At 50.6% G+C, this 25,934-nt stretch overlaps 1 protein-coding gene across 3 annotated transcripts in view; it reads right to left on the reverse strand.

The window, feature by feature from the left end:
• Positions 1-25,934, reverse strand: part of IGSF3 (immunoglobulin superfamily member 3) — a gene marked incomplete at its 5' end in the record, with an annotated part of 75,626 nt that overhangs the window by 15,589 nt on the left and 34,103 nt on the right. The window contains 6 exons of one of the 3 annotated variants that reach the window (XM_084242679.1): positions 2,045-2,449; positions 5,010-5,411; positions 7,774-7,830; positions 9,120-9,509; positions 12,186-12,596; positions 14,328-14,705. In XM_084242679.1, the coding sequence (XP_084098805.1) occupies positions 2,045-2,449; positions 5,010-5,411; positions 7,774-7,830; positions 9,120-9,509; positions 12,186-12,596; positions 14,328-14,705 (2,043 nt within the window). Of the gene's footprint in view, positions 1-2,044; positions 2,450-5,009; positions 5,412-7,773; positions 7,834-9,119; positions 9,510-12,185; positions 12,597-14,327; positions 14,706-25,934 lie in introns of all 3 variants that reach the window. The other 2 variants (XM_084242678.1, XM_084242680.1) reach the window with 2 other exon arrangements.

Below are 25,934 nucleotides of genomic sequence, written 5' to 3' on the forward strand. Positions count from 1 at the left end.
TACACAGTGCTTGAATAAATAAATAAATTAATTAAAAAAAAAAAAAAGAAAGAAAATGTGAGCACAAAGCCCGGCATCCAATGGGTGCTAAATAAATGCTGTCTGCTTTTCCCCTTAGTATCATTTCATGTTAATCAGAATCCAGATAACTAGAACCTGCAATGATCTCATTCCTGACTCTTCCCTTACGCACTGCCGCCAGTCTTAGATTCTGCATGGTTTTAGAAACAAGCAAATATGGGGGATTCATTCAAAAAGACCAAGTCAGGCAAGGCCCCAATTCTCTGCCTTCCATGGCTGCAGCACCACCGGCTGCAGCACCACCAACGAGGGCCAGCGGAGTCAGCAAGAGGTGGCAGCTCCTCCTCAGGCACAACAAGGGCTCACACAAAAGGCTTAACCCTCCATTAACCTGAAAACCCACTTAAGCACAACTCGAGCATCTTGTCACCCAAGTTTACACTAACTGGCCAAGGAAACGTGCCATCATCCAGACAGCCTGCTCATTCCAGACTCTGACGGCTGGAAGACGTGAAGGAAAAACCCAGGCATCAACATTACTTCACTGCTGAAAACAACACAGAGACCATCTCAGTGGTTCAGCAGATGGGGGTGGGCGCTGACCACAGCTGAGGGCAGGCAGAGAAATCCCTTCTGCACGGTGTACAAACCAGCTTTGCAAAGTGGGTGGGTCAGAATAAAATAGATGTTGCAAAGGCGCCTGCTGTCCAATCCCACCACCAGCTGCCTGGGTGCCTGTGCCCTCCTGGTCAGGGTCCCGGCCTGCCCTCTCTCCACCAGCCTCCACTGTGACAGGAGACAGGGACAGACACCGGGCAGTCTATAACAGGCATGCGCTTAGCCACTCCCTGTGTGAGGGGGAAAGGAGAGTATTTGGCAAAAGAAAAAGCCCTGATGAAGGATCCCCAGGTCAGAGCATCCTTACCCTGTCTGCAGGAGATGCAGTCTGCAAGAGAAGGAACCCCAAATTCAGGGCACATGGACAGGGTCAGGGTCAGGGAAACAGCGAGGGCTCAAATCCTAACGCCACCACTTACAGCCCCACGACCCTGGGCCGGGCACCTCACCTTCCCGGGCTGTGGAAGTCTAATCAGACAGCAGAGCAGATGGTCAGCAAGTGCCCGCTGTCTTCCCGGCCCCTTCCCAGGTCCCTTGTCTGTATAGGGGGGTGGGGGGAGACAATGGTTCACATCACTCATTCATATCACTGTTGCAAGAAAGAGCGGAAATGAGGTTAAGAAGCTAGAGTTGGCCTGAACACTTCACAACTGTTAGTGTCTCTCTCTCTCTCTCTCTCTCACACACACAGGCTGGAGAATTGTTCTAGATTAAAGGAGTCTAAAGAGATGTGATGTGACAACTAAAAACCAAGTGTAATCCCTGCTTGGATCTGCTTCGGAGGGAAGCAAACTACAGGCGCATTACTGGGACGCCTGGGAAAATGCCGGCAATGCCTTCTAATCACGCTCAGTTCCAGGGGAGGATGATAGACCTGCGGCTGGGAGGAGGCACCCCCAGTTCTTAGTGACACACGCTGACATCTTAGCAGGAAGTGTCCTGCCGGCCACGTGAGCTCCGATGGTTAAAAACCAAGTAAGCAGGTGCCCAGAGAGAGACAAGAGCAGTCAGATGTAAGCATCTCAGTGAGACATTAACCGGCCATTAACAAAGGGGAACAGGATCCTTGCAACTTCCCAGAGAGTTGAAATTTCTCAAACCACTAACCCTACCCCAGCCCTCATCTGGCTGCAGCACCCAGCCTAGCCCTCACCCGGCTGCAGCACCCCACCCTGGCCTGGCCCTTACCTGGCTGTAGCACCTCACCCTGGCCAGCCTTTACCTGGCTGCAGCACCCAGCCCAGCCCTCACCTGGCTGCAGCACCCCGGCCTGGTCCTTACCTAGCTGCAGCACCCCACCATGGCCTGGCCCTCACCTGGCTGTAGCACCCCGGCCTGGCCCTCACCTGGCTGCAGCACCCTGGCCCAGCCCTCACCTGGCTGCAGCACCCGGCCCGGCCCTCACCTGGCTGCAGCACCCTGATCTCCAGCAGGTTGGAGGTGCGCTCGGCCAGCCGCGTCCAGGTGTTGTTGTAGTTCCTGCGCCACAGCTCCGCCAGGCACTGGTACTTGCCGGCCTCCGTGTCACTGGCTCGGCTGATGCTCAGGCGGACGTTGTTGCTGGACTCCGCCTTCTCGATGGCCGTCCGGGTTCGGAAGCTGGAGGACCTGTCCCCCCACTGGACGCCTCCGTCCCGGGTGAAGGTCACCAGGTCGTGGAACTCGATGGTGCCCACCGGCTGGAAGCGCCATGTCACCGACATGGGGACCCGGGATGGGTAGTGAGGCTTGAGGATGCACTGCAGGTCGAAGGAGTCACTGTAGGTCACCCCCGGCGTCCGGGAGATGGCCGTGACCGCAAAGCCTGTTTCTGGAGAGAGAGAGAGCGGAGAGGCTCAAGCCATAGAGCAGGGTGAGGCTGCGCGGGGCACCTCTGCGACACTCGCAGCTCTGTCTCTTGATGCCCAGCCCAGACTGTCTGCTTCACCTGTTGAGGCACGAACCCACCGTTCACAGGCCCCTCAGAACGAGGCCACCACTGTGCTGGAGCGGCGCTGCAGGCCCTGCCCAATGGTGCGCTCGTGCAGGTCAGAGCGTTCACGGGTCCCCTCTCTGCAGGGAGACGGGGAGGCTGGGCCCTTCCCTGGGGTCTCGGCACCCCACGCTGACACAGGAGGAACAATCCCAAAGCCAGTTCCCTTCCCCATGGCCAGGTGGACACATTCTCCCACTGGACGTCTCCCCTTTCTGGCCCACTGATGCGTTGGTGCCAGAAAAGAGGTAGACATAGAGAAGTGCCCCCCGTCCCAGGCCACACAGGGTTACCCCCCACTTATCTCATGAAATCCAGGGCAGAAAAGCGGTGTGTGCATGCTGTGTAAGACTGAAAGGCAGTCTTTCCCCAGGCACCTTCTTGCTCTTCCACCCCCTTGGGCTTCCCTGATTGTGGCTTTAGCCAGAGGCACCCCAAGGGTGGAGAACACGTGAGCAGAGCAGAGCCAGGAGCCAGGGTCCTGGTCAGAGCACCTTGGTAACCCCTGATTGAGGTAACCACAGACATATGGCGAGCATGAAAAAATTCAGAGGCTAACCTGAAGCATTAAAAGTGCTTCCAGAGAAACAGTCCCCACCAATTCCAAGCACTCCTCCACGTTCCTGACCTCGCAGGGTGAGGAAAGACAAGCGCCATCTGCCCAGAACTTCTCTCACGGCACCCCCTCCACAGGTCTACACCACTGCAGAGTGTGGGTGCAGGGGTCAGGGTCGTCATGAAACTGGACAAAGCTTCTAGAGACAGGAGACTCAGCTAAATGGTCACTGCAGAAAGCAGGTTGGTCAAACTTTGGGGCTAAACTTCTAGAAGTGTAATTCCCATCTTGGGGACTAGGGGGCGATAGAGGACTTACGGGCACAACCACTGGACAGGCAGCCGTCTCTACTGGGGGGTATCCAAGAGCACCCCACAGGCTGCAGCACCTGGGAGGAAGCCGAGGACGACTCCACTGTGGTCTCCTATCAACAGGGAGACCTGACATGACAAGCTACCAGCCTAGCCAAGTAGCAGACTGGCCTTTTAAAATCCAATATACGGATTATATTAGGGAGCTAAAAGTTGATAAAAGCCTCTTTAACTACCTCGTGAGAAGCCAATCTAATATTCTCTGTTCTTAGCAAATCTCAAGGTATCATTTAATTTCATGCTAATAAGGAAATGGCCTTATAGAGGAGTAGATAAAAACACAGACTTTGAAATAAAATTAAGACCGACTGCTGCTTTCCTGGGTTCAGAGTGCAGGTTGGTCATTTAAAAGCTGGAGCCCTGGGCGAATCTGTTAACCGCTCAGTGTTGCTGTAAATGGAAGTGCTACCTCTTGGCCAGGTAAGGATTCACATGGACAATCAAGCGTAAGTACTTTCACTCAGCCAGGAGCACAATTAATGCTCAACAGAACATTTTGGGGGGCTGAGTCCCTGGGCAGGAGAGAGCTTTTGCTCCTGCTCTTCCAGGTGAGCTTTGGGAGGAACTGTGTTCTCCACCTGGACCACCTCTCCTGCTGGTCTTGCTCCCCTGGCCAGGATACAATAACTCTGTTCCCACTCTGGCCCAGGGGTGCTAACAGGTCCCAGCTGTTGCCAGTCCCCAGGGGCCTCATCATGCATGTCAGTGCCCTCAACCCTGTCCACACTGCTGTAAAGGGGTCCTTCAAACAAACCCTTTGAAAAGTGCCAATTCTGTCCTGCCAGCACACTGACCCACAGAAGTTACGGTGAGGGCCTCCCGGGTGGCACAATGGGTTGAGCTCAGCACTGTGAAGCTGTCCGCAGCCTCTGCAGTGTGGGTTCGATTCCTGGCCAGCCAGGGAGATACCCACATGGCGCAGCAGACCTCTCTTGTCTCGCCCGCTGCTCCCCTCAGCAAAGTCTTTGGTCCACCTGCCTGTTCTGCTCTCCACTCTGTCTCTGGTGAATTCTCTCACCCTCCCACGCCTCTGGTCTGTACCCCAGTTCTTGTATAAATAAAAAATAAATCTTTTTTTTTTTTTTTTATAGAGGCATGCTTTATTTATTTGTTTGCTGGTTTGTTTGTTTTGTTTATACATGCACTGGGTACAGTCAGAAGCGCGGGAGGGTGAGAGAATTCACCAGAGCCAGAGCGGGGAGCAGAGCAGGCAGAAGGACCGAAGTACACTGCTGAGGGGAGCAGCGGGCGGCAGGAGAGGTCTGCACGCCATGTGGGACCCTCCTCTGGTGGCCGGGGAGCAGCCGGGGATCGAACCGGCGCCGCAGAGGCCGCGGGCAGCTTCGCAACCCAGCGCTCAACCGCTGCGCCACTGGGGAGGCCCAAAAAAATAAATCTTTTAAAAAAAAAAAAGTCACGGTGAAGTTCTCAACATAAAGGTCCCACCAGAAGGCGCCAGATGCTTACTTACCGAGAGCCGTGATGGAGATTGGGGTGCTGGCCCGGCGCTCCCCAACAATCTGCCACTCGCCATCCACGGCACGTACCCACTCGGTCACGTGGCACTCGTACTGGCCCTCATCCTCCTTCCTGCTGTTGAAGATGCCCAGGCTGAAGGAGTTGGGCTGCACCTGCTCCATCTGTACGCCCCCGAAGCTGCTGCGCTCCCAGTAGGACGCCCCCGGCTGCACTGTGCCGTCCCGGTCCAGCCACATGATGTTGCTGCGGCGATTCTGCCTGTCCACCAGCTGCCAGATGACAGAGAAGCGGCCCTGGGGCCGGCCCGCTGTGCGGATGCTGCAGGAGAAGTGCAGGTTCTCGCCCTCAAGGACGACGCTGGCATTGCTGGCCACCTCCACGGAGATGCTGCTCTCTGGGGAGAGGGAGAGAGTGCCATGCTGGGCATCTGAACCTCCCTGGGCCTCCCCGCAGGTGTAAGAGGAGGCGGGCGCACATGTCACTCTGTTCAGGAGCAGTGCACCCCAGAGGGTCACTTGCTGCTGTAAGCCCTGGCTGGTTCAGGAGCTGCTCCCCATGATTTCAGCTCTGACAACCTAGTGGTATGGGGGGGGGCTCTGATAACCATGTGCAGGGGGCTGGGGTAGTGAGTGTCTAAGACCTGACACTGAATCAGAACCTGAGAACTACAGCCCAGTGGCATTATACTTAGGACACCTGTCACCTATTCATTTTATGGAGCAACCTGTTCAGCTGGGATTCAAAGATTTTTGGCGGGTTGAGTATGTCGAAAATTCTGTCGCCTCAGTCTTGCCACAATTCAGTGCTACAGTGGTCAAGTAAAAGCTGAACGTGGTCATGTGCCAGCTGAGTCCTTCCAGGCACTATCAGGAGGTAGGAAAAAATGACTAGAAGTATCTGGAAGATGAAGTGTCTGACTATGGACAATAATGGGACACAGAGGAACCGGTGTCACAGCGTGTGTGGAGCGGCTGTTAACAGAGTGAATAAACGACAGCCGGAGGCTGTTCACCTCCTGTCTACCCCCAGCCCTGGGCTCCCCTGGGCTTCCCCGGGAAACACTGCCCATCAGAACTTGGGGTGAGGACTCCAGTCCCCTCTCTGACTCAGTCTAGGCTTTTTAACTCCCTGAGCTCCATGAACGGACTCCATTGAATTCCTCAAACTCTCCAAGCAGTCTTCGGCAAGACCTGGAGAGTGTTATTTACAGGACATACTTTTCTTAAAGATCAAAAAGTAAACAGGACAATGTATATAAATCAAGTAAATACACAGTAGGCTTTCAAAAACTGGGCTTCCCAAGCACGTGCGTTTTACTATTCTCAATAAGCCTTTGTCTTTATAAACATCATGGATGATTCTAATCTATCTTAATGATGATTATATATGATTTTGTATAATTATCTGTGTGCATTCGCAAAGCCCGTAAAGTAGCAAGGAACACAAAATGCCACAACAAATTTAGCTTCAATTTTCTGGGCACCGCCCCCAGGACACACAAGCAACAAATTTAAACCAATTGATTAAACCCCAGATTAAGAGGCACACCCAATGATGGAGGGAAACACAGACGATGGTCATGCACTTGAAGCAGTCTTTTCTCCCCTGTATTTCTCCCAGAGGCAGAAACAGGCCAAGATGAGCACTAACCCCAGCACGTAGCTCCTGTTACAGTAAGGACACCTGTCACCTATTCATGTGACAAAGTGGCCCAGACGAGGAGGGGCACAGGAATGTTGCCAGGAGGGCCAGTTCCCCAGGACCACTGCAAGGTAATTCATGGTTACGATGAGCCACCCTCAAGAGCTCTGCCAGCTACATGCATGTATTTGAAGACAGGCAGCCTGAGAGGGTCCAGGTCTGCTCCTTCCTGCCTCTAAATTTGGGTGCTGCTACTTACCCTACCTAGGCTTCCATTTCTCACATGCAAAATGGAGATACTCCTTGCAGCCATGTGATGCTGGGAGTGTTGGGTGAGGTCAGGACTTTTTCCATCATCGTCAGTAGTAACAACACTCCTCTTTACAGACTCCTCCCAGTACTATCAACCCAGAGGGAGGGCCTCAAGCGGCAACTGCAGCATCAAGGGGGATAGGCTGTGTCTGGCCCTTGCAGGAGGATGACCTGCACAACGTCACTCCCAACCTCACTGTCATCCCAAAGGACCCTGCATCCGCTAGGCTTGCTTACTGGGAAGCTGTTGTTGGGCGCCCTGTTGCTCAAGCAAGTCTGGAAAAAACGCTCAGTGAGAACATGGAACTAGGAGAAGAAAAGCCGATCTGGCAGCCCGGGCAAAGACCTGGCTGCAGCGCCCATTCAGACTTTTACAAGTGCTCCCAGGCCTGAGAAAAGGCAGCCAACAAATTAGAACTCTCTGGATTAAGTGAAAACTGGGACAGAACTGATGAGAATCTAGCTGAGGACATGGTCACAAATGAAATTCCCAATCAGGAGGTTGATGACGTAGCACAGGCTAAGCGCGGAGCAGTGCATTGGAGCTAGAAGCAAACGTCTCGAATGCGATGCAAGCTCAACCGCTAAGGGACAAAGGCTCTGGCTCTGTCCCGCCTGTGTGGTGCTCTGGCGTCTCCATTCACAGGACGGATATGATATTGTCCTCTACGGAATGCGCGGGGTGGAGCAGAGAGGTAGATGATCTATGCAGAAGCACTTTGGACTCTTGGGAGGAAAAGCGCCATTAAAATCCAAGGTATAATCACCATTACCGATGTGATCATTGTTCTTGGTAGACTTACCCAAGTGGCCTTGGGGCAGGATCTGGTGGTGCTGGGGGACTTTAACTACCCAGTTATCTGCTGGAAAAGCAATATAGCAGGCCACAGATCATCAAACAAGTTCGTGGAAGGGGTCGGGGGAAATCTCTTAGTACAAAATAATACAGGAGGTAAACAGTGTGGCTGCCCTTGACTGGATCCTTACAAAACAACGAGGGATTAGTTGCAGACTTAAAAGTAAAGAGTCCGTGGTTAAGGCAAGCACAGACCGAGAGGAAGACAGTTAAGACAGCGGGCATTCCTTCCAACAATATCAATTCTACAAATATGCAGCAAGCACCTACCCTATGCAAAGCACCATGCTAGGCATTGCAGGGGGAAAGTCTAAGAAACAAAAGAATTTCAGGATAATTAGGTGTGTGTGAGTAATTTATAAAATAATAATAATTAAGCCCTGAGAGTTTCTTGTTGATGAGAAAAGAGAATGGCAAGACCCCTGGACTGTTTTTCTTCACGCTCGGAGAGGACTGGATTAAAAAATGAACAAGAGTAAACACAAATATAAAGGGAATGATTACAAGGCTAAGAGAAAGAATAGCTGGAGCAGTTGAGAAAGGTTAAAGGTTAGTTTAAAACCATCTTGCTTATAAAATCAGGGCATTGTCAGCTTTAGTTGTCTTTTCCACTACAAACAGAGCTAGGAGAGAAACAAGCTATTAATGAACATCCTGGGCGAAGGAGGATTAAATACAGCATGAACAAGCAGGGTCCCTGGGGCCCCCCAGCTGACCGTCCGCTGCCCAGACCATGCCAGCTCAGAGGCCAGGAGTCCCTCTAAGCAGCCTCGGAAATCAGCTCAGCTTTGAGCCTGTGCTCCAGGAAGGCGACCCACCCTCTGACTTTGGAAAACCCAATTGCAGCAGGGTAGAGACAATCAGGGAAATGCCAGTTTCTCTACCCCTAATGACTCCTCCTTAATAATGTACTTTATGATATAAAATTGCTCCGTGAAAGACCAACTCTCTGAAGGGAGCTTTCAAGGTCAGCATCGACCCCTCCTCCTGATTTCCACCCAGAGGTCAACAATGTCAGGGATTCCTGGTTTCCTGCCAAGCCGAGGGGCCCTGCATGCAGCTACACATGCCTCTCCGCACCCTGACGCTGTGTCTGCGGGGTTGCTCGGTGTGGGCAGGCAAGCAGCAGAGGAGCATGAGCCAGCTCTGGTGAACCCCAAGTTCCACTGTCCTGCCCCCACGCCCTTCCACCGTAGCTCCTCTCCTCTTGCCTCACCTCTCCTGGCTGACGCTGGCTACTGAACCAGGCCTGGGGTGGGGCGGGGGAAGTAGAGTGGCAGGTGTTTCACTTACTGATGGGGAGGACAATGATGGGGATGTTCTTGGGGCGCTTGCTCTCCTTGTCGAGGAACTCCCCAGTGACGGTCTTCTCCCTCTCGGTCACCCGGCAATTGTACTTCCCACTGTCTTCCTGGCGGAGGTGGTAGATCTTCAGCACGAAGACGCCGTCGCCCTCTTTGGCCACTTTGAGCTGGCCCCGGGCCTCCCGGTGGGTGAACTCGCTGTTGAGGACGGGCACGGCGTTGGGCCCCATGCTGGCAATGAGCGAGCTGTTGAAGGCCCAGGAGACAGCAAAGTAGCGGTCGGGGATGTTCTGAGCCTCCAGGATGCACCTGAACTCCGCCGGCTCCCCCACCGTGTACAGCCGCTTCTCCGTTTCCAGCCGGACGGCGAACTCTTTGTCTGAGAAGACAGACGGCGCCATGGATCATTCTTGGCATTGAAGGCGTCAGTTATCCCAACTGCATCCAGCGAATTCCCTCCCCCACCTGTGCCCTTCTTGACGATGCTCATTACCTGCCTGAAGATGCAGGCATCTGAGGCCCAAGGGGAACTGTTGACTCTCGGAGAGACTCGAGGTCACTACCCCCAGACAGTCTAAGGCATCCCCATCTGTATCCCAGTCCTACACACAGGGCTCTATCATGCCCCAGGTCACAACCCCGGGGTCAGAACAGAACTTATTTATATAAGTGACCGAGATGTCCAGGGTTAGCCTTGACATACATGCACCCAGAACTCCATCCGAGCAACAGGATCCCAGATTTTTTCAGCAGATAATGCAGGACTTACCCCACTGAGCTGTGGGAGACAAACTTTCAGACTGGCCTAGGTGCTGACCCCGACCCTAGTAAATGCCCCAAAACTAAACTGAAGTATGTATCCACCTCCATGCCATGGCTGGGATACAAGCCACAGGGAAGACAATGCCTAAGAGCATTACGTGGGACGAGGGTCTTCTCTCTGGTCTGCCACCTGTCAGCTCAAATCTCTAGAAAGCTGGAATGTGAAGGTGTCTAATCCCGCTGAAAGCCCGAAGAACAGGGTGGTCAAACGGGCATGAAGGGGTGATCCAAGGGGATCAGAGGGGCTCGTGGCCAGCGAGGGCGCCTGGCCCCATATGGGCCCAGGGAACAGCATGTGCTGCCTGTAAGGTCCACGGATCTGATCTCTCACAGACGCACAGTAGAAGACAAAGTTAAGGACTGCAGGAAACTCTCTGCCCCAGAAAACAGGGCCACCGAACCTGTCCATGGAACTGCTGCCCAAGTCCCTCCTCCTCCTGGTTCCAGCTCCTCTAAGAAGACCAGAGAAAAGGCCCCTCTTCTGAATTCCTGGGAGATTCGTCAGCTGTACCCCCACCCAGTGCCTCCCTGCGCTGGCATTTCCATACCTTCCCCACTATCCGTGAGGCTCCTGTCCCGCCCCATCCCCTGACCCAAGCACTCTGCGAGCCTGAGATTCCTGCTTCCCTGAGAAAACAGCACTCACGGGTGTGTGTCATCCAAGCTCGGCTTCGAGCCCGCCTGTCCGTCAAGCTCTCTGCTCCTCCTCTCCCACAGGGCCAGAGTCGTGACCAAATGCCCGTTTTTCTCCACAGGATTAGCTCCTTCCTCTACTGCCCCACATCCCAACAAAGCTACACTAACACCACCAACGTGACAGCCACTGCCTCAGTCTCCTCCCAAAAGACCATCCTAAGAGACAGGGCTTGAAACAAACAGGCTTTCCTCTGCCCAGGTGAGCAGGCCCACGGGGGACAGTGCCCGCGTCATGTGCAGGATAGGGGCTCGAGTCACCTAACCACAGTAATGAATGACTCAACAGAGATGATAACAAAGCTCTCCCTCCACGTAGACGGCTCCGAGGATGCACAGGCAGGGGCCTGGACCTCAGACCTCTCATCCCCTCAGGGGTAAGCAGGTGGCAACTGTGGCTTTCTCCTTTTGGCAGTCAAAGATTCTTATTTCTTGTTTCATGGACCCCCTCCTTCCCCTTAACCATCACGGCGTAGGCAGGCCTTCACTTCCCAGGCTGAAGACACAAGATTTACAGCGAACCATCAAATTGCAAAGCAATATGCCCTTGGTTATGCCCAGTCAATTAAACCTGTAGGAACTGATTTATGCTTTTCCCAAACCCCCCTCCAAAGCTCACTGAAAAGTGGCTTCTGGCCCTTCTCCCACACCTCACTGACCTAGCAAATGTCACCCACGGCCCCCCCCACAACCCAAGGCTCTCTCAAGTGGGTTTCCCCCGAGTCCCACACGTTCCCCGCCTGACCACTCTGTGTCTCTATCACCAGCCCCCACACTTCTGATCCCCTCGTTCTGCTGCTTTCTCCTGCTCCTTTCCCAGCTTTACTCCATGGGTTTTTCCTGGGCCTTCCCAAGCTCGGCCTCTCACCGAGCTCCGAGACTGAGGACATGCTGAGTGGTTCGCCTACTGAGTCTCTGGAAGAGTCTGCTTGCCGGAGGGACGCTCCACCAAAATGGACAAACAAAACAGACCAGACAGCCAGAGCTGCCCAGGGGGAGCAGACTGCCCAGCATCCCCTCCTGACCACAGCTGATACACACTAAGGTCCTAAGGCCTATTTCTGGGCACAAAAAACATTACCAACCTTCTAAATACACACCCCAAACCCTTCTAATATGAAACAATATGTGTGTTCATTCATTCATTCATTCATTCATTCATCCCCTGACTTGCTTATTCCACTTCAGGGAGGCAGGGGCAGGACCCAGCCCTGGACAAGAAGCAGTTCTGTCCCAGCGCGCCCCACACTCCCACTGGGATAACTGAGTCCACCCATGAACCTACTATATGCACACCCCACTGAGGGCTGTGGGAGGACACCAGGGAAGCCAGAGAACCCGGAGAAGCCCACACCTCAGGGGCAGGCCCACACAGACAGCAGCCCTGACAGGCAGCAGCACTTCTCACCGACGTTCTAACAGGAAATTTGGAATGAAAGCTCCTTCAAGGCCCTGTTGGATTCAGTGGTCGCCAGCGGGGTCTGCCCACGCCCCCAGTGTCCCGCCCCACCAGGGGAGAATGGGGACAAGAGAGACTGACCAGTGGGCTGGACGCTGACCACGGTGCCCTCGGAACGCTTCTGGGTCATGGCATACCACGAGCCGTCCGGGTCCTGGATCCACTCGGCAGCCTCGCAGTAGAACTCGCCCTGGTCGGAGGGCTGCAGGTGGAAGATGGTGAGGCGGAAGGTGGTGGCGCCCAGCTTATCCAGCCGCACCTCCCCCAGGCTCTGCCGCTGCGCGTATTCGCTGCTGGAGTGGAGCACGAAGTCCCGGCTCAGGGAGATGACCTCCACCGGCTTCTCGCTGCCCTTCTGCCGGAGCCAGGCCACAGACAGGTGGCTGTGCTGGGCAGTGTCCACGGCCACCTCGCAGGTGAGCGCCAGCGGGTCCTGCTCCACTTTGTGCAGAGTCTGGGGCACGGCGGTGGTCTGCAGGGAGTCGGGGATCACTGCAACACAGAAGCATCTGAGCATCACACAACACGGTCACAGCACCTCCCTGGAGCTCCCACCCCGGGGAGCCCCCCACGGTCGCCCTGAAGCCACAGGTTCCCCAAATGGCACAGAAACAGAAGGCGTTTGTTTGGCTCTGGCACCCACACTTACTGGTTTGGTATTTAAGTAACACTCAGATCAAAGGGGGTAGATTTCATTTTACACAATAAATAAACTTCCTGAAAACACCAGGTAAGTAGGAATTGAGTTTCTGGTCAAATAAGATCTTGTCTGTTTGGGTTTTGCTTCAAGAGACTTGAACTTCACTTCTGACTGATCTTCAAACAAAAAGTAGTTCCTGGAACTCTGAGTTTTAGTTTCTACACAACCCACTCTCCTCCCTGCTTCCAGCCACGGCTCCTACCTCCCCAGTGCACGTCGGCAATGCGCTGCTCTAGGGAGGCTATTTTGGAGAAAAAAAGATTTGGGTAGAGAAAAACATCATTCTCGATTTTTAAACAGGCTGAATTTTCCTATAAGTCAAGTGTCCCAGGGTCCACGCTGGAAGTCACGGGATGAGGATGATTCAGGCCAACGGAGAGATGTCCCCGGGGTCCTCGGTCAGGAGCTGACGGTGGAGACAGAACACCACCGGCCACTCTGAAGGACAGGGCGCGTGTGTCCTCACTGCACGTGCCTGAGGAGGGGTCTGAAGGGCTCAGGTTGGGTTGCAGACTTGTCATAAAAAGAAAAAGGAGTTGGAGCTGGGGCGAGGCCACGCTGGGCCATAGTGTTCGCCGTGTGAAGGGCCGAAAGCACCGAGGCTGTTCTGCTCTTCTGCTCCTCTCAGTTGTGGCGACAGAAACAGGAAATTAAGACTCGGGTTGGAAAAACAGAACAGCCGCGATGCTTTTGACCCTTCACACCAGCAAACGTGATGGCCCAGCGTGTCCACACTGAAACCTCTCCTCTCCTGCAGCTTCCCCGCCCTTCCAGGAGCGCCTGGGCCGGGAGACGGTGCCTGCAGGCTTCCTCCTCACAGGCCAAGGACCCAGGAACCCCCCGGCCCCCGGTCCGGGTCTCAGTGAGGACCTGCAGCTGGGCCGGCTTCCCATGCAACAGCTCTTGGGAGGCACGGCTCCCTACAGAGGCCCACTGAGTCCTCAACTCCCCAGGCCTCTCCTGCCGCTGCTGTCAGACGCCTCACCTGCCTGTAGCCTGTCCTTTCTTCAGATCAGGAGAGGGTGCCTTGTATTATTTTCATATGCCCGTCAACCACCCACGGGGGCTCCTTAAACTTTTTTGAAATTCTTAACACCTGCATTAGCTCTGAAGCCTCAACCTTCACTTTGCAAACCTGGCTCACTTACGCCCCTGTTGACCTCTAGCATATTTGACGAGGTAGTCTTTTTTTGAGTCAAAGTTGCATTTGGAGGTGGGACCCTTGGGAGGTGATTAGACCCTGGGGTGGAGCTTTCATAAATGTGATTTGTGTCCTTATAAAAGGGACCCCAGAAAGCCCTTCTGTCCACTTTCTATCACATGAGGACACAGGAGCCGTCGGCAGCCCACAGCATGGATGGGCCCTCACCAGAGCCAACCCCGCCCTAGGCTTGGATCTCCAGCCTCCAGAACCACAGGCAATGAACACCTGCAAGACACCGGGTCTGTGGCCACCTGTCACGGCGGCCTCAGGAACACGACGCCCAGCAGGACGCGGCCAGGTGAGCGCAGCATCTCCTTACCCACTAGGTTCATCTTGGCGCTGTAACTCCCAAAGTACCGCTCATCGGTGTTGGGGGTGTGGCACTCGTATTCGCCGGCGTCCCGGGCCTGCAGGTCAGTGATGTGCAGCAAGGCCGAGTTGCCCTGTACTCTCTCCACATAGATCTTCCCCCCACGCACGCGCTGGGTGTAGATGGCGTAAGGGAAGGAGGAGTCCATGGTGCTCACGATCTGCACCTCCCGCTCCGGGGAGGAGGGCAGGTAGATGGACCACTGGAAGTTCTGCTCGGCCGGGCCCTGGTAGCCGCTCACGTTGCACCAGATGGTGATGTGGGAGCCCTCCGTGCGGTACAGGGGCCCCTCCTGGACGGCGACCTGGCGCTGCGCTGACACCGCACCTGTAGGGGGACACACAGGTCATGTACTCCGCAGACCACATGCAAGGCAGACAGCAAGCTGCAGAGGGTGTGTTATCAGGGAGACAAGAAAGACACTAATAGAAATAGTTTCCTGGCCCTTTCTGAGGGGCTCTGTGATTTATAAATATTAATTAAAACACTCTCTGGAAAAGTGCTGTCCTGAATTTGCATAGATGGGAATTTGAACCATGCAAGGATGAGGTTCTGTGACTGATTCAACAGTGACCCCTGAGAATTTCATTTAGTCCCTGTTTGTCATTTATGCGGCAGTTTTCTATCTATTTATTAATGCTGTTTATAAAGTTTTTAATAAAATGAGCAGGAAAAGTTGAATCCTTGGCACAAATTCAGATGAAAACAGATAAAGCAACCATCCTGCAAGATGGTTGAAATTAAATGCTCCTTTCGTGACTAGAGGGCTGGCAAGGGGGAGTCCTGGGCCCTTTCTTGGGGGCTGCACCCTCTATTTTCATACAGCTACTCCCGGGACACCACGAGGAGGAGCGTTCCTTACTTCTTCTCTCCATAAAAGGAGAGAGAGCTGCTGCAGGCTGCTGCTGGCTTAAGCTGAGTACACATAAATATGAATGTGAAGGGCTGAAGAGGACCCTGTGCCCGGATGCCCACACTCGGACAGTGGGGACTGCCGGTGCAGGGGTCAGGCCCCCGAGGCCACCTCTGAGTCAGCCACCGGCCCCTGCCCTCTGGCTGGACCTGCTTCTCCAGGGGCCCCTCCGGCCACCTGCTCCATGGTGTCTGTAGCATAATTGTAGGGTAAGGAAAAAGTATCAGGCTTTTCTGCCCTCCCGCCATTAGGACAGATGAGGGAACCCTGTGGTCCTGAATGCATGCCTGATGGCAGGTACCTGGAGTGGGTGCACCTGGGCTGAGAGACTGAGTTTATAAGGGCGGCTAAGGGCGGTGTCATGGGGATGCCAGCAGAAGCTGAGAGAAGAGAAGCAGAGAGAGCCCAGATAGAGTGAGGATTTTCCGGGGGCTGGGAGGACTGCCAGCCTCCCCGCCCCCCAGCACCCCTGCCTGCCATGTGCCTAAATAAAATAAAATCTAAATAAAAGACCTGCAAAAGCCACTGAGGACTCTGACTCCTCCTTTACCCGGTCTGCTGGATCAGAAAACCTGCTCAGTGTCCAGTCCTGCCCCTACAATAATCTTGCCTTGCAGACTCAGTGGGGAAATATGGTGACCTCTCATTTCCAGCAAGCACACCGCTGACTGTGCTGAGAGGGTGGAGGGCAGTCCCTCTGGCCTCCCCCCTGCGCAGGTGGCATGCAGTGGAAGGGAGAGAAGGTGACCCCGAGTTGTGCTTTCTCAGGAACTGGAACTGGTTGTGCTCTCTTGAACAAACTGTTTTTCCTTTCTGGACCTTGAGCTCTTCATCTAGAAAATGATTTCTAAGAAGGTTCTGGAGTGGACTAGCATGAGTGCCAGAGCTGGCTGTGTCACTGATGAGTTGTGTGGCCCTGGGTAAGTTACTGAGCCTCAGTTTCTAACTATTCTAAAGATAGGGCCAACTATTCTAAAGATATTTCTAACTATTCTAAAGATAAAGCATGCTTCGCATGCTGAAGAAGTAACGTCGATAAAGCCCCCAGCATAGGGCCGAGCTCACAATCAGTCCCTAATAAGGACAGCTGCTGGCTGGCTCTGCATCCACAAAGGACAGGGTCTTGCCGGGATCACTCAAGGATACTCCAATGGCCTCTGGACAGTGACACCATCTCTGGGCCGCTCACCTCCACCCACAGCTGCAGCCCATCCTACTCCTATGAAAGCTCCCTCTTTCCTCCTCCAAAGAGGAATCACAGCTGCCCCATGTAGGCCTATCTGAAGTGGATCCAGCTGGGGAGCAGCCGGAATGGCTCAAATACTAATGGCTGCAGCTCTAAGCCCAGCCCAGAGGGGTAGGCTCTGGGCCACAGCAAAGCTGATCTAATCAGCAAAATGACAGACTTTAAAACAGAACCTATAAGGAAAAACCTATGGCTGATAAATTTATTTGTGCCGAACCTTTTCGCTCAAATTCTACCCTGGAATCCCATTTTGGCTTCAGCAGATGCAGGGGGACTGCAAAAATAAGGAAGGGACAAGGTAAATCAAAAGATCAAAGTGGTGTATGAACAGATACTTTCTGGCTGATAGCATTCTTTACTGTGTTAAAAGTCACGAAGAAGACAGCTCACTCGTTATTTTCAGTGTGTAAGAATTTGGTATATACTCTTTTTATGACAACTTAAAATAATAGGCATAGTGATATCTGAATCGAATGTTTGTAGTACTAGAAGGCAGAGCACTTCAAAAACAACTTAACTACACTCTGACACTTAGACCTCCCTGCAATCAGGGCTCCATGAGAAACACTCACAACTACTCCCCACCCTCTGCAAAGAAGGCTGCGGGCAGGCAGGGCCAGCCAGCTCTTTAGGGCAGGACTGACTTCACAACCGGGGACCCCTGGAACCACCTGGGGCGCTTTAACACTTGGCAGTGCTGGGATTCCAACTGTGTAAGGTGCCTCTACCTGTGAAGTAGCAACCAGCGGATGCACACATTCAAGAACACATCCTAGTTTAAGGCACTAGTGGCTCTATGTCCCTCTCTTCTGCAAAGGCTCTGTGGATTTGGGTCAAGAACATTTCATTCTTCTCCAGTGAATGGGCAGAAGAAGGCAGCTGAGGCCCATCAGATAGTGGCTATTGTGATGCAATAATGAGCTTACCCAGACTGCTTTCTATTTGCAGACCTCACAAAGGCACTTGATCATCAGATCAGGCACACATTTCTCCTGAATGGTAAACAGTGTTAAGTGGCCCACATGAGCTAGGGCATCAGGGTTAAAACAACTTGTCCAGGCAGGAAGCAGGTTATAAACAGCCTGAACAAATAAATAAATACTGGATTGTACTTTAACCGCACACATTCAGCTGCACCTGTTTATTAAATATCTCCTTAATTCCCTTCCCGCCCACAAAGGACCTTTGGCCTCTGCAAATGATGCTGCTTTGAAGAAGTGGATCTTAACACAGAAATAGAAATTAACTTTTTCTTCTCAAAAAGCTGTGTTTCCCTCCACACCCGCTCTCCCCACTTCCTCCTGGTGGCACTGCCAGGCTGTGCAGCTCTTTCTCCCAGACATAGTGACCCAGGCGCACCCTGAGCAAGGCTTCCCCTGACCCCTCTGGCCGGTCATCTTCCCTCACAACCCACAACAGCAGATTCTTCCAGGGCTGTGATCGCTTTATTGCGAAATAACTTTTTTTAATTCTAGACATTCCTGTACTCTTTGAATTACTCTGCAATAAGCAAATATCACTTCTGTGATTGCAAAGGGAAAGGTCAAAGTCCTATAGATAAAAGTCCTAGACACATAAGGCAGGAATTGAAAGCAAGAGGAGGAACACAGAGGGTGACAAACAAACACCCCTCTGAGTAGGGTAGATAGTAAGCTGACTGTATCGGTAGTGACTGTGCCAAGACTCAAGACTGAGACAATGGTCTCGAGGCATCAATTAAAGAATAGATTGTCAGAATGGATCAAAAAACGTAACCCAACTATAGCTTGTCTACAGGAAACCCAGTTTAAAGTAAGCAGATGAAAAAATATACATCATGCTAACACTAATTAAAAGAATGTCTATACATATTTAATAAATACAATCAATATTAATATTTGCAAAAATACCTGATAAATGAGAGTTGCCCAAAAAAGAAAGGACCAGGTTAAGATTGTGGGTCTCTGGTGAATTCTATCAAAAAGTTAGAGAAGAAATTATACCAATTCTCTATAGTCTCTTTCAGAGAATAAGGCAGAGGAAATACTTACTTCTAACTCATTACATGAAGGCAATATGCCCTAATAGCAAAACAATACAAAGATATTACAAAAAAACTACAAACTAGTATTTCTCATGAACACAGATGCAAAAATCCTCAATAAAATATTAACAAATCAAATGCAAAATGTATATATCATAATCAAGTAGATTTGACCCAGGCACATATGTAAGGCTGGTTCCATATTAAAAAAAAAAGAATCAATATAATCCAGCACAGATTAAAAAAGAAAAACCACATTATCATATCAATAGATACAGAAAAAGCATCTGACAAAACCCAACACCCATTCATGATACAAACAAAATTTCAGTAAACTTAGAAAGGAACATTTCTCAACTTGATAAAGATTCACCAGAGAAACCTTGTAGCTAACATCATATTTAATGGTGAGAAACTCAATTGTTTCCCACTAAGATTAGGTACAAAGCAAGGATGTCCCCCCTCATTGCTTCTCTTTGACATCATACTAGAAATTCTTGCTAATGCAATGAGCAAGAAAAAGAAATCTTGGGAAGGAAAAAATAAAACTGTCTTCGATTACAGATTTATGATACATTATTCTCTGTGCAAAAAATCTGAAAGAACAGACCAAAAACCTCCTGGAACTAATAAGGAATTTAAAGTAAGATTGTTGGGTACAAGATTAATACACAAAAGTCAATTACTTTCTAACATACCAGTAGTAAAAGAAAATGAAACTTGAAATTAAAAACATAATACCACTGACATTAGCACCCACAAAAGTGAAATAGGTACAAATCTAATTAAATAGACAAAATCTACATAAGAAAAACTACAAAACTCTGGTACACAAAATCAGAGAAGAAATAAATGGAGAGATGATGCATTCATGGGATAGGAAGACATAAGTCTTAATATTGGCAGGATCTAAGTTCTCAATTTGATCTGCAGATTCAAGGCAATCCCAATCAAAATTCTGGGAAGTTATTTTATGCATATTGAAAATCCAATCCTAAAGCTTATATAGGGGGGCAGAAGACCCATAAAGCCCCTACATTATCACAGAGGCCTGAAGCTTTCCTGACTTCAAAACTCACTAAAGTCACAGTAATCACAACGGCGGCCAAAACATGGACAAATAGATCATTGATACAGAATGGAGCGCTCAGAAATAAACCCCATAAATACTGTCCACTGTTCTTCAATAAAGGGTCAAAGGCAATATAATGGATCAAAGACTATCCCTTTGGACATAAGTGTGCTCAAATAACTGGACATACACATGCAAAACCAATCCATCAATCTCGATACAACCCTCACAGGCCACCCAAAACTGACTCAAAATGGATCACTGGCTTGAGGGAGTGCAAACTAAACACAGAACTACAAGCCCCTAGACGACAGCAGGAGGAGACCGCAATGACTCTGAGTATGGTGAGACCTTGTGACATACAACGCCGAAGGGATAAATCATAAAAGAAAAAATTGATAGACTGGACTTGATTACAATTAAAAAGTTCTGCTCTGTGAAGGGCAGTGTTAAGAGAATAAGACAATGGGCATCCCCGGTGGTGCAGCGGTTGAGTGCTGGGCTGTGAAGCTGCCCGCATCCTCTGCAGCGCCGGTTCGATCCCCGGCCACTGGCAAGGGTCCCACATGGCACGCAGACCTCTCCTGCAGTGCCCGCTGCTCCCCTCAGCAGTGTACTTCATCAGTCTGCCTGTTCTGCTCTCCCTTCTGGCTCTGGCGAATTCCCTCACCCTCCTGCACTTCTGACAGTACCCAGTGCTTGTATAAATAAATAAATAAACAAACAAATAAATAAATAAATAAATCTTTAAAAAAAAGAGAGAGAGAGAGAATAAGACAAGTCACAGTAGTGATGAGAAAATATTTGCAAGGCCACATCTGATTTGTGTTCCGCAAATCACACAATGAACTCTTAAATCTCAACAGTAAGAAAAAAAAATCTGATTTAAAAGGGGGCCAAGGCCAAAGATCTTAACAGAAACCTCACAAAGGAGACACACATGGCAAAGTAAGCTCCATATTACATGTTAGCTGGGAAATGCAAATTCAAGCAATGACCTAACACACCTATTAGAAGGGCCAACATCCAGAACATGGACACCACCAAATGCTGAAGAGGACGGGGTGCAAGAGGAACTCCTGTTTATTATTAGAGGAAATACAAAATGGTAGAGTCACTTTTCTAATTAATCTAAACAACTGTGACCATACAATCCAGCAATTCCATGCCTTGGTATTTACCCAAGGGAGCTGAAAATTTCTGTCTACATAAAGATTTGCACATGGATATTTAGAGTAGTTTTATTTACAACTGTCAGTCTTGGAAAGGATCAAGATGATAATCAGTAGTGAATGAACAAACTGGTACATCCAGACAGCAGAACATTATTACACATAGAAAGAAATGTGTGCTCCTCAGTCATGAGAAAACATGGGGGAACTTTAAATACATAAATATTTACTAAGCGGAAGAAGCCAATCTGAAGAAGGTACACACAGATTCCAACTGCATGATGTTCTAGAAAAGGCAAAACTATGTTGACAACAAAAGCCCAGTGGATATGGGAGGGTGGGGAGCTAAACAGGCAGAGCACAGAGGATTTTTAGGGCAGTGAAAACACTATATTAAAAGAATGGAAATATGTCATTATACATTTGTCCAAGCCCTTGAAATGCACAACACCAAGGGTGACTCCTATGTTAAAGTAGGGACTATGGATAATTAAGATGGAGAGTCACTGGTGGAGTCACTGGTTTAAAAATAAACCACTCTGGTTAGTGAGGTTGGTAATGGGGGAGGCTACACACATTTGGGGGGCTGGGAGTATGTGGGAAATCTCTGAATCCTCCTCTCAATTCTGTTGTAAACCTAAAACTGCTCTCAGGAAAATAAAGTCCTTAAAAAAAAGAAAGAAGAAAAAAAGGACTAAAAAGAAAATGCTGGGTGATAGGATAGCAAGTGATTTTTATTTCTTCTTTATATTTTACCCCCTCCCCTGTCTCCATAAACTGCACGTACTAATTTTATAATGGGGGGGGGGGGTTTGACGAAAAAGTAAAAAGAATGCATGACTTCTGTATAAAATGTCTTCTCCACTGACTGCTATCACATAGTAAAACATACGTATTTGATCTTTGCCTGTGATCTCTGATAAAGAGCTCCAAATCTGAGTGTAAAGAACGTCTTATTTATTCAGAAGGAGCCCCTTTTGACCATCCCAGAGTTTATGCTCCTGAGGCCACTCAAGGTGGATCCTCAGATAGTTTCATGCAAGGGGCTGGTCTCGCTTAGAGGACTGGACATTTCAGCCCCAACCCCTGAACCCCAGGAAGAATGAGGGGCTACAGGCACTGGCCAACGATATGATCAATTGTGTCCATGTCATGCAATACCCCGACCCTGGACTCACACTCTAAATGACAGGTTTAGGAGAGGTTCCTGGCCGATGTGTTGGGGTGGTGTGCCTGGTGAGAACGTGGACACAACCCCCCAGCCCTTGCCTGCACAAGGCTGACCTGTGTGACCAACAGGAAATGCAGAAACCATGGCGTGTAACTTCCAAGGCTGGGTTATAAAAAGGCATCGGGGTTCCCACCCTGATCCCTGGGATCGCATGCCCTTTGGAAGACCCCATGCCATTCACCAGGCCGAAGCAGCCTGGTCTACACCAGGCCTCTGCCAACAGCCCGGTGTCGCCGAGCCTCCCTGGCACAGCCCTCCTGCCCAGCCACGCCATCCCATCCCAACTGGTTCCCCTTAAGCCCCATAGGCAGAGCCACCCCATTAAGATGCTCATGAATTTCTCATCCACAGAAACTGTGAGCGATAATATATGTCTGCATTTGGTTTTGGTTTGCTTTTTGGTTTTCTTTTTATGCTCTAAGAATTTTATTGACAATTCCAATAATGACTGCGTTAGCAGAGCACAGCTTTTCCAATCAAGATTTCTTTTTAAGTCTTTATATTTTTAGAGCAGTTTTAGGTTCATAATAAAATGGAGGACAATTTACTGGGTTTTTTTTTTTAAGTTTTGCGGTAATTTATTTTGTAGCAATAGATGACTAATATAGAAACCTGTGGGTCCTGAAATGGACTGAAAAACTATGTTTCATGCACACACTCATGTTCTTCCAGAGAAGGACACATACATTGCACAAGCTTCTCAGAGGGATTTAAGACCAGGATACAAAACATGAAGAATCACTGCTTTGAATAATAAGTAGACTTTTTGGATTTTGTTTCGACAGCTCCCAATCATATAAACACATGATGTCACTGAACTAGTTTGTCAAGACATCGCCTATCTAGGGATGCTCCCGCTTTTCCCTTCGTGCTGCAGCCTGGATGAACCCTCCGGGGTGAGATGACTCAGGAATTAGTGAGAAGGGTGGCGACACTGCACCCATGAAAGCCATTTCTCCTGCCTTTCTTGGAACACACCTGGGCTTAGGGAAGTACATCTCCAGGCGCTGCATGCACATACGTGTGCATGGTGCACGCCTGAGCACGTCAGTGCCACGAGCCACAGCCACCGCTCCAGCCGCGGCCGCCATGGGCATCGAGGCTCACGGAGCACCGAGCCATTCCAAACTGTGCAGGCGACTTGGTGCGAGTCCATTTCTCCACCTCTGCAATGGACCTTATGAGAATCTGACTGGTAACGTGGAGATCACATAAATACTAGGATGGTGTTAAAATTTCATCTCATGTCTACCCACGAATCAATCTAAAAACAGGAAAATCATGTGTTCAGTACAAGTGCAGTGTACTAAAAAGAACATTGATATTCAATTTGAGGGTAAAACACAAAGCTGCCTATGCAGTAAAATCATGTTTAAAAAAGATCCTGTGCCTAGAAAAATGATCACGGAAAACAGCAATGCTCCTGGGCCGAACTGAGTGGGGAGAGGACGGATAATCGCCCCCGCTCGCCTTGTCTCTGTTTTCCCATTTTTTCAAAGAAGTGTGTACACGGTGTGCGAAAGTGAAGATTAGTGATAAAGAGCAGCACTCGAATGCGTCACGCGCTGTCCTCCTGCTCGATGTCCATCTTCTCATTTAATCCTCAAAAGGACCAAATGAGGTCACTTCCCTTATGGCCGCATTCACCAGACAAGGAATGTCTTGGAGGTGAAGTCACTATCTCATGGCAGCGGCTGCCACAGGCAGTGGCCTTAGCTGGGGCACAGCTGAGCGTGCTTGGTGGAAATCGGTGCTAAGCAATGATGACCCACCTGCTGGGTTTTCTTGCCCTCTGGGCCCTAAAGGCAACAGGGGGACCTTCACAGCCCCAAGTGTACGACGCCCCGTGGGTGCCCGGAGAAGGCAGACCAGGCCCCTGAACGCTCCTGGGTGGGGGCTCCCGGGAAGGCGGTCGAGGGTCAGGCTTCACTCTGCAGCTTGGCAAGGGAGACGGGATGTGCGCGAAGGTCCCTTCCAGACCCGGGGCGAGAAACAGCCTAACGTGATGCCCAGCAGAGACAATGGGCACGTCACAGGCACCACTCGTACCTTCCAAAGTCACTATCACCACCATTTTTGTAACAGGGTGGTCCCCAGGAAAGGGGGAGGTTCCCTGCCCCTCCCAAGGAAGGGTGGAGCTGAGCAGAAAGAGGAGAAGCTGCAGAAGAGACTGAGGAAGGAAGCAGGATGGAGCCAGGAGACCTGGAGGAGGTGCATGGAGCCTAGAGACACGTGAAGAAACTGCGCTTGTCTTTTGGTCGTGGACTGGGTGACACAGATGTGGGTGAGACCCGTGGGGAGGTGACAATGGCAGCTTTTATCTTGATGTTGATTTTGCTCTTTTCCTTCCGGGCTTGTCTGGTTGTTTGTGACCCTTTTCTGGGGGTCCCCACTGGAAGATGCTTTAGACTTGTGGCAGGCCTTGGGGCCTTGTTCTGGGCCAATCCCATATGGATGGACTTTTACCCACGAGGGGACGGGTCACTTTGGGTGCTTCATTTAGAAACTAGATTCTTTGCCTTTCCTGTATTGTTTCCTAGTTTTATTAAAGTTCCTTCCCATTAAAGTCTCATATGTTTTGTGTTGATGCGGCGGATGGCAGAACCCATTTAAAATAGGCAGGTTTGCGGGGCTTGGGCTGCCCCTCTCCTTGTCCTATAACATTTTCACTTGTCACATGGCAGGAACCAGGGCAGAGATGAGCAAGTTTCACCCTGAATTTATATCCCCAAAGGACACACACATCCCTAAGTGTCACTACATGAAAGGAGGTGCCTGCAGGAGGTGCAAAGGGGAAGACCTTTCAGACAGAGACAGGCAGTAAGAGGCCTCATGGAGGCAGCACCGTCTGACCTGGGTCTGCAGGACTCCAGGGGAACTCCAGGCCTCATGAGAAGGCAGGCGCAGGGACATGCCCAGGACAAGCAAGACGCTCGCTGAGGTCCTGGTCTCGAGATTGCGGGGTGCAGCAGCGCAGGCGGGAGAGTCTGGAAGGCTCCCTAACAAAGTCATGCAGCAGCTGGGGAAGGGGGACCCTGAGAAAGAGGCTGGCAGAGGTGGCAAAGGGGATCGAGGGGCCCTGTGGTTGGTGTCACACTCGGGCGGGCCTGGTAGGGGTGGACGGAGCACAGGGCAAGAGCAGAAGCAGCGAGACCCAATTAACAATCTGGTGTGTCAAGGGTTTTCGGTTCAAGGACAAAAGTATCATTCATTCACTCTCTCCCCGCCTCTTTTTTTTTTTTTTGGTTCAAGTCCCCAGTGGTCTAAAATAGAGCTGGTCTAGAGACAATGATTAATAAATGTTGAATTATTGATGCCACTTCCAAGAAGGTGTGACTCCAGCGACAGAACTGTCATCCCACACGGCTTTGATCTCTGGGCTTCTGCACCGCTGAGTCACGGCTGCCTCAGGGTCCTGCCAGCTACGCCAGGGGCTGATTCACTCATTACTGAACGTTGAGGCTGCCACCGCAGAGTGCTGTGAAACTATGCCTTCAAGAATACTTTAAACACCCTAATATTTACTGAAATTAAAACATATACTTAACGATTTTTTTTAATTAAAATATTACAAGTCTTCCATCTCTTCTGACGAGCAGTCCCAGCCTTGCCTCCCCTTACGTCTCGGGATTGGCACTACTATGACTCAGGGATACATCGGCCTAGACTTCAGAAAGAGACTTTTTGTCTTCAGGGATGGAACTCCACAGGTAAGGAAATCAAAAGCAAAAATAATTGAATGGGACTACATGATGCTTTAAAAGCCTCTTAACAGTGAAACAAACTATTATTAAAATAAAAAGGTGCCCTAGTGAATGGAAGAAAATTATCTGTGTATCATCCCTGGGACAAGGGCGTAATATCCTTAAAGAGCTCGTATAACTCAACAAAAAGAAAAC

The sequence above is a fragment of the Talpa europaea genome (assembly GCF_964194135.1).
Source record: "Talpa europaea genome assembly, chromosome: 9".
Classification (NCBI taxonomy): domain Eukaryota; kingdom Metazoa; phylum Chordata; class Mammalia; order Eulipotyphla; family Talpidae; genus Talpa; species Talpa europaea.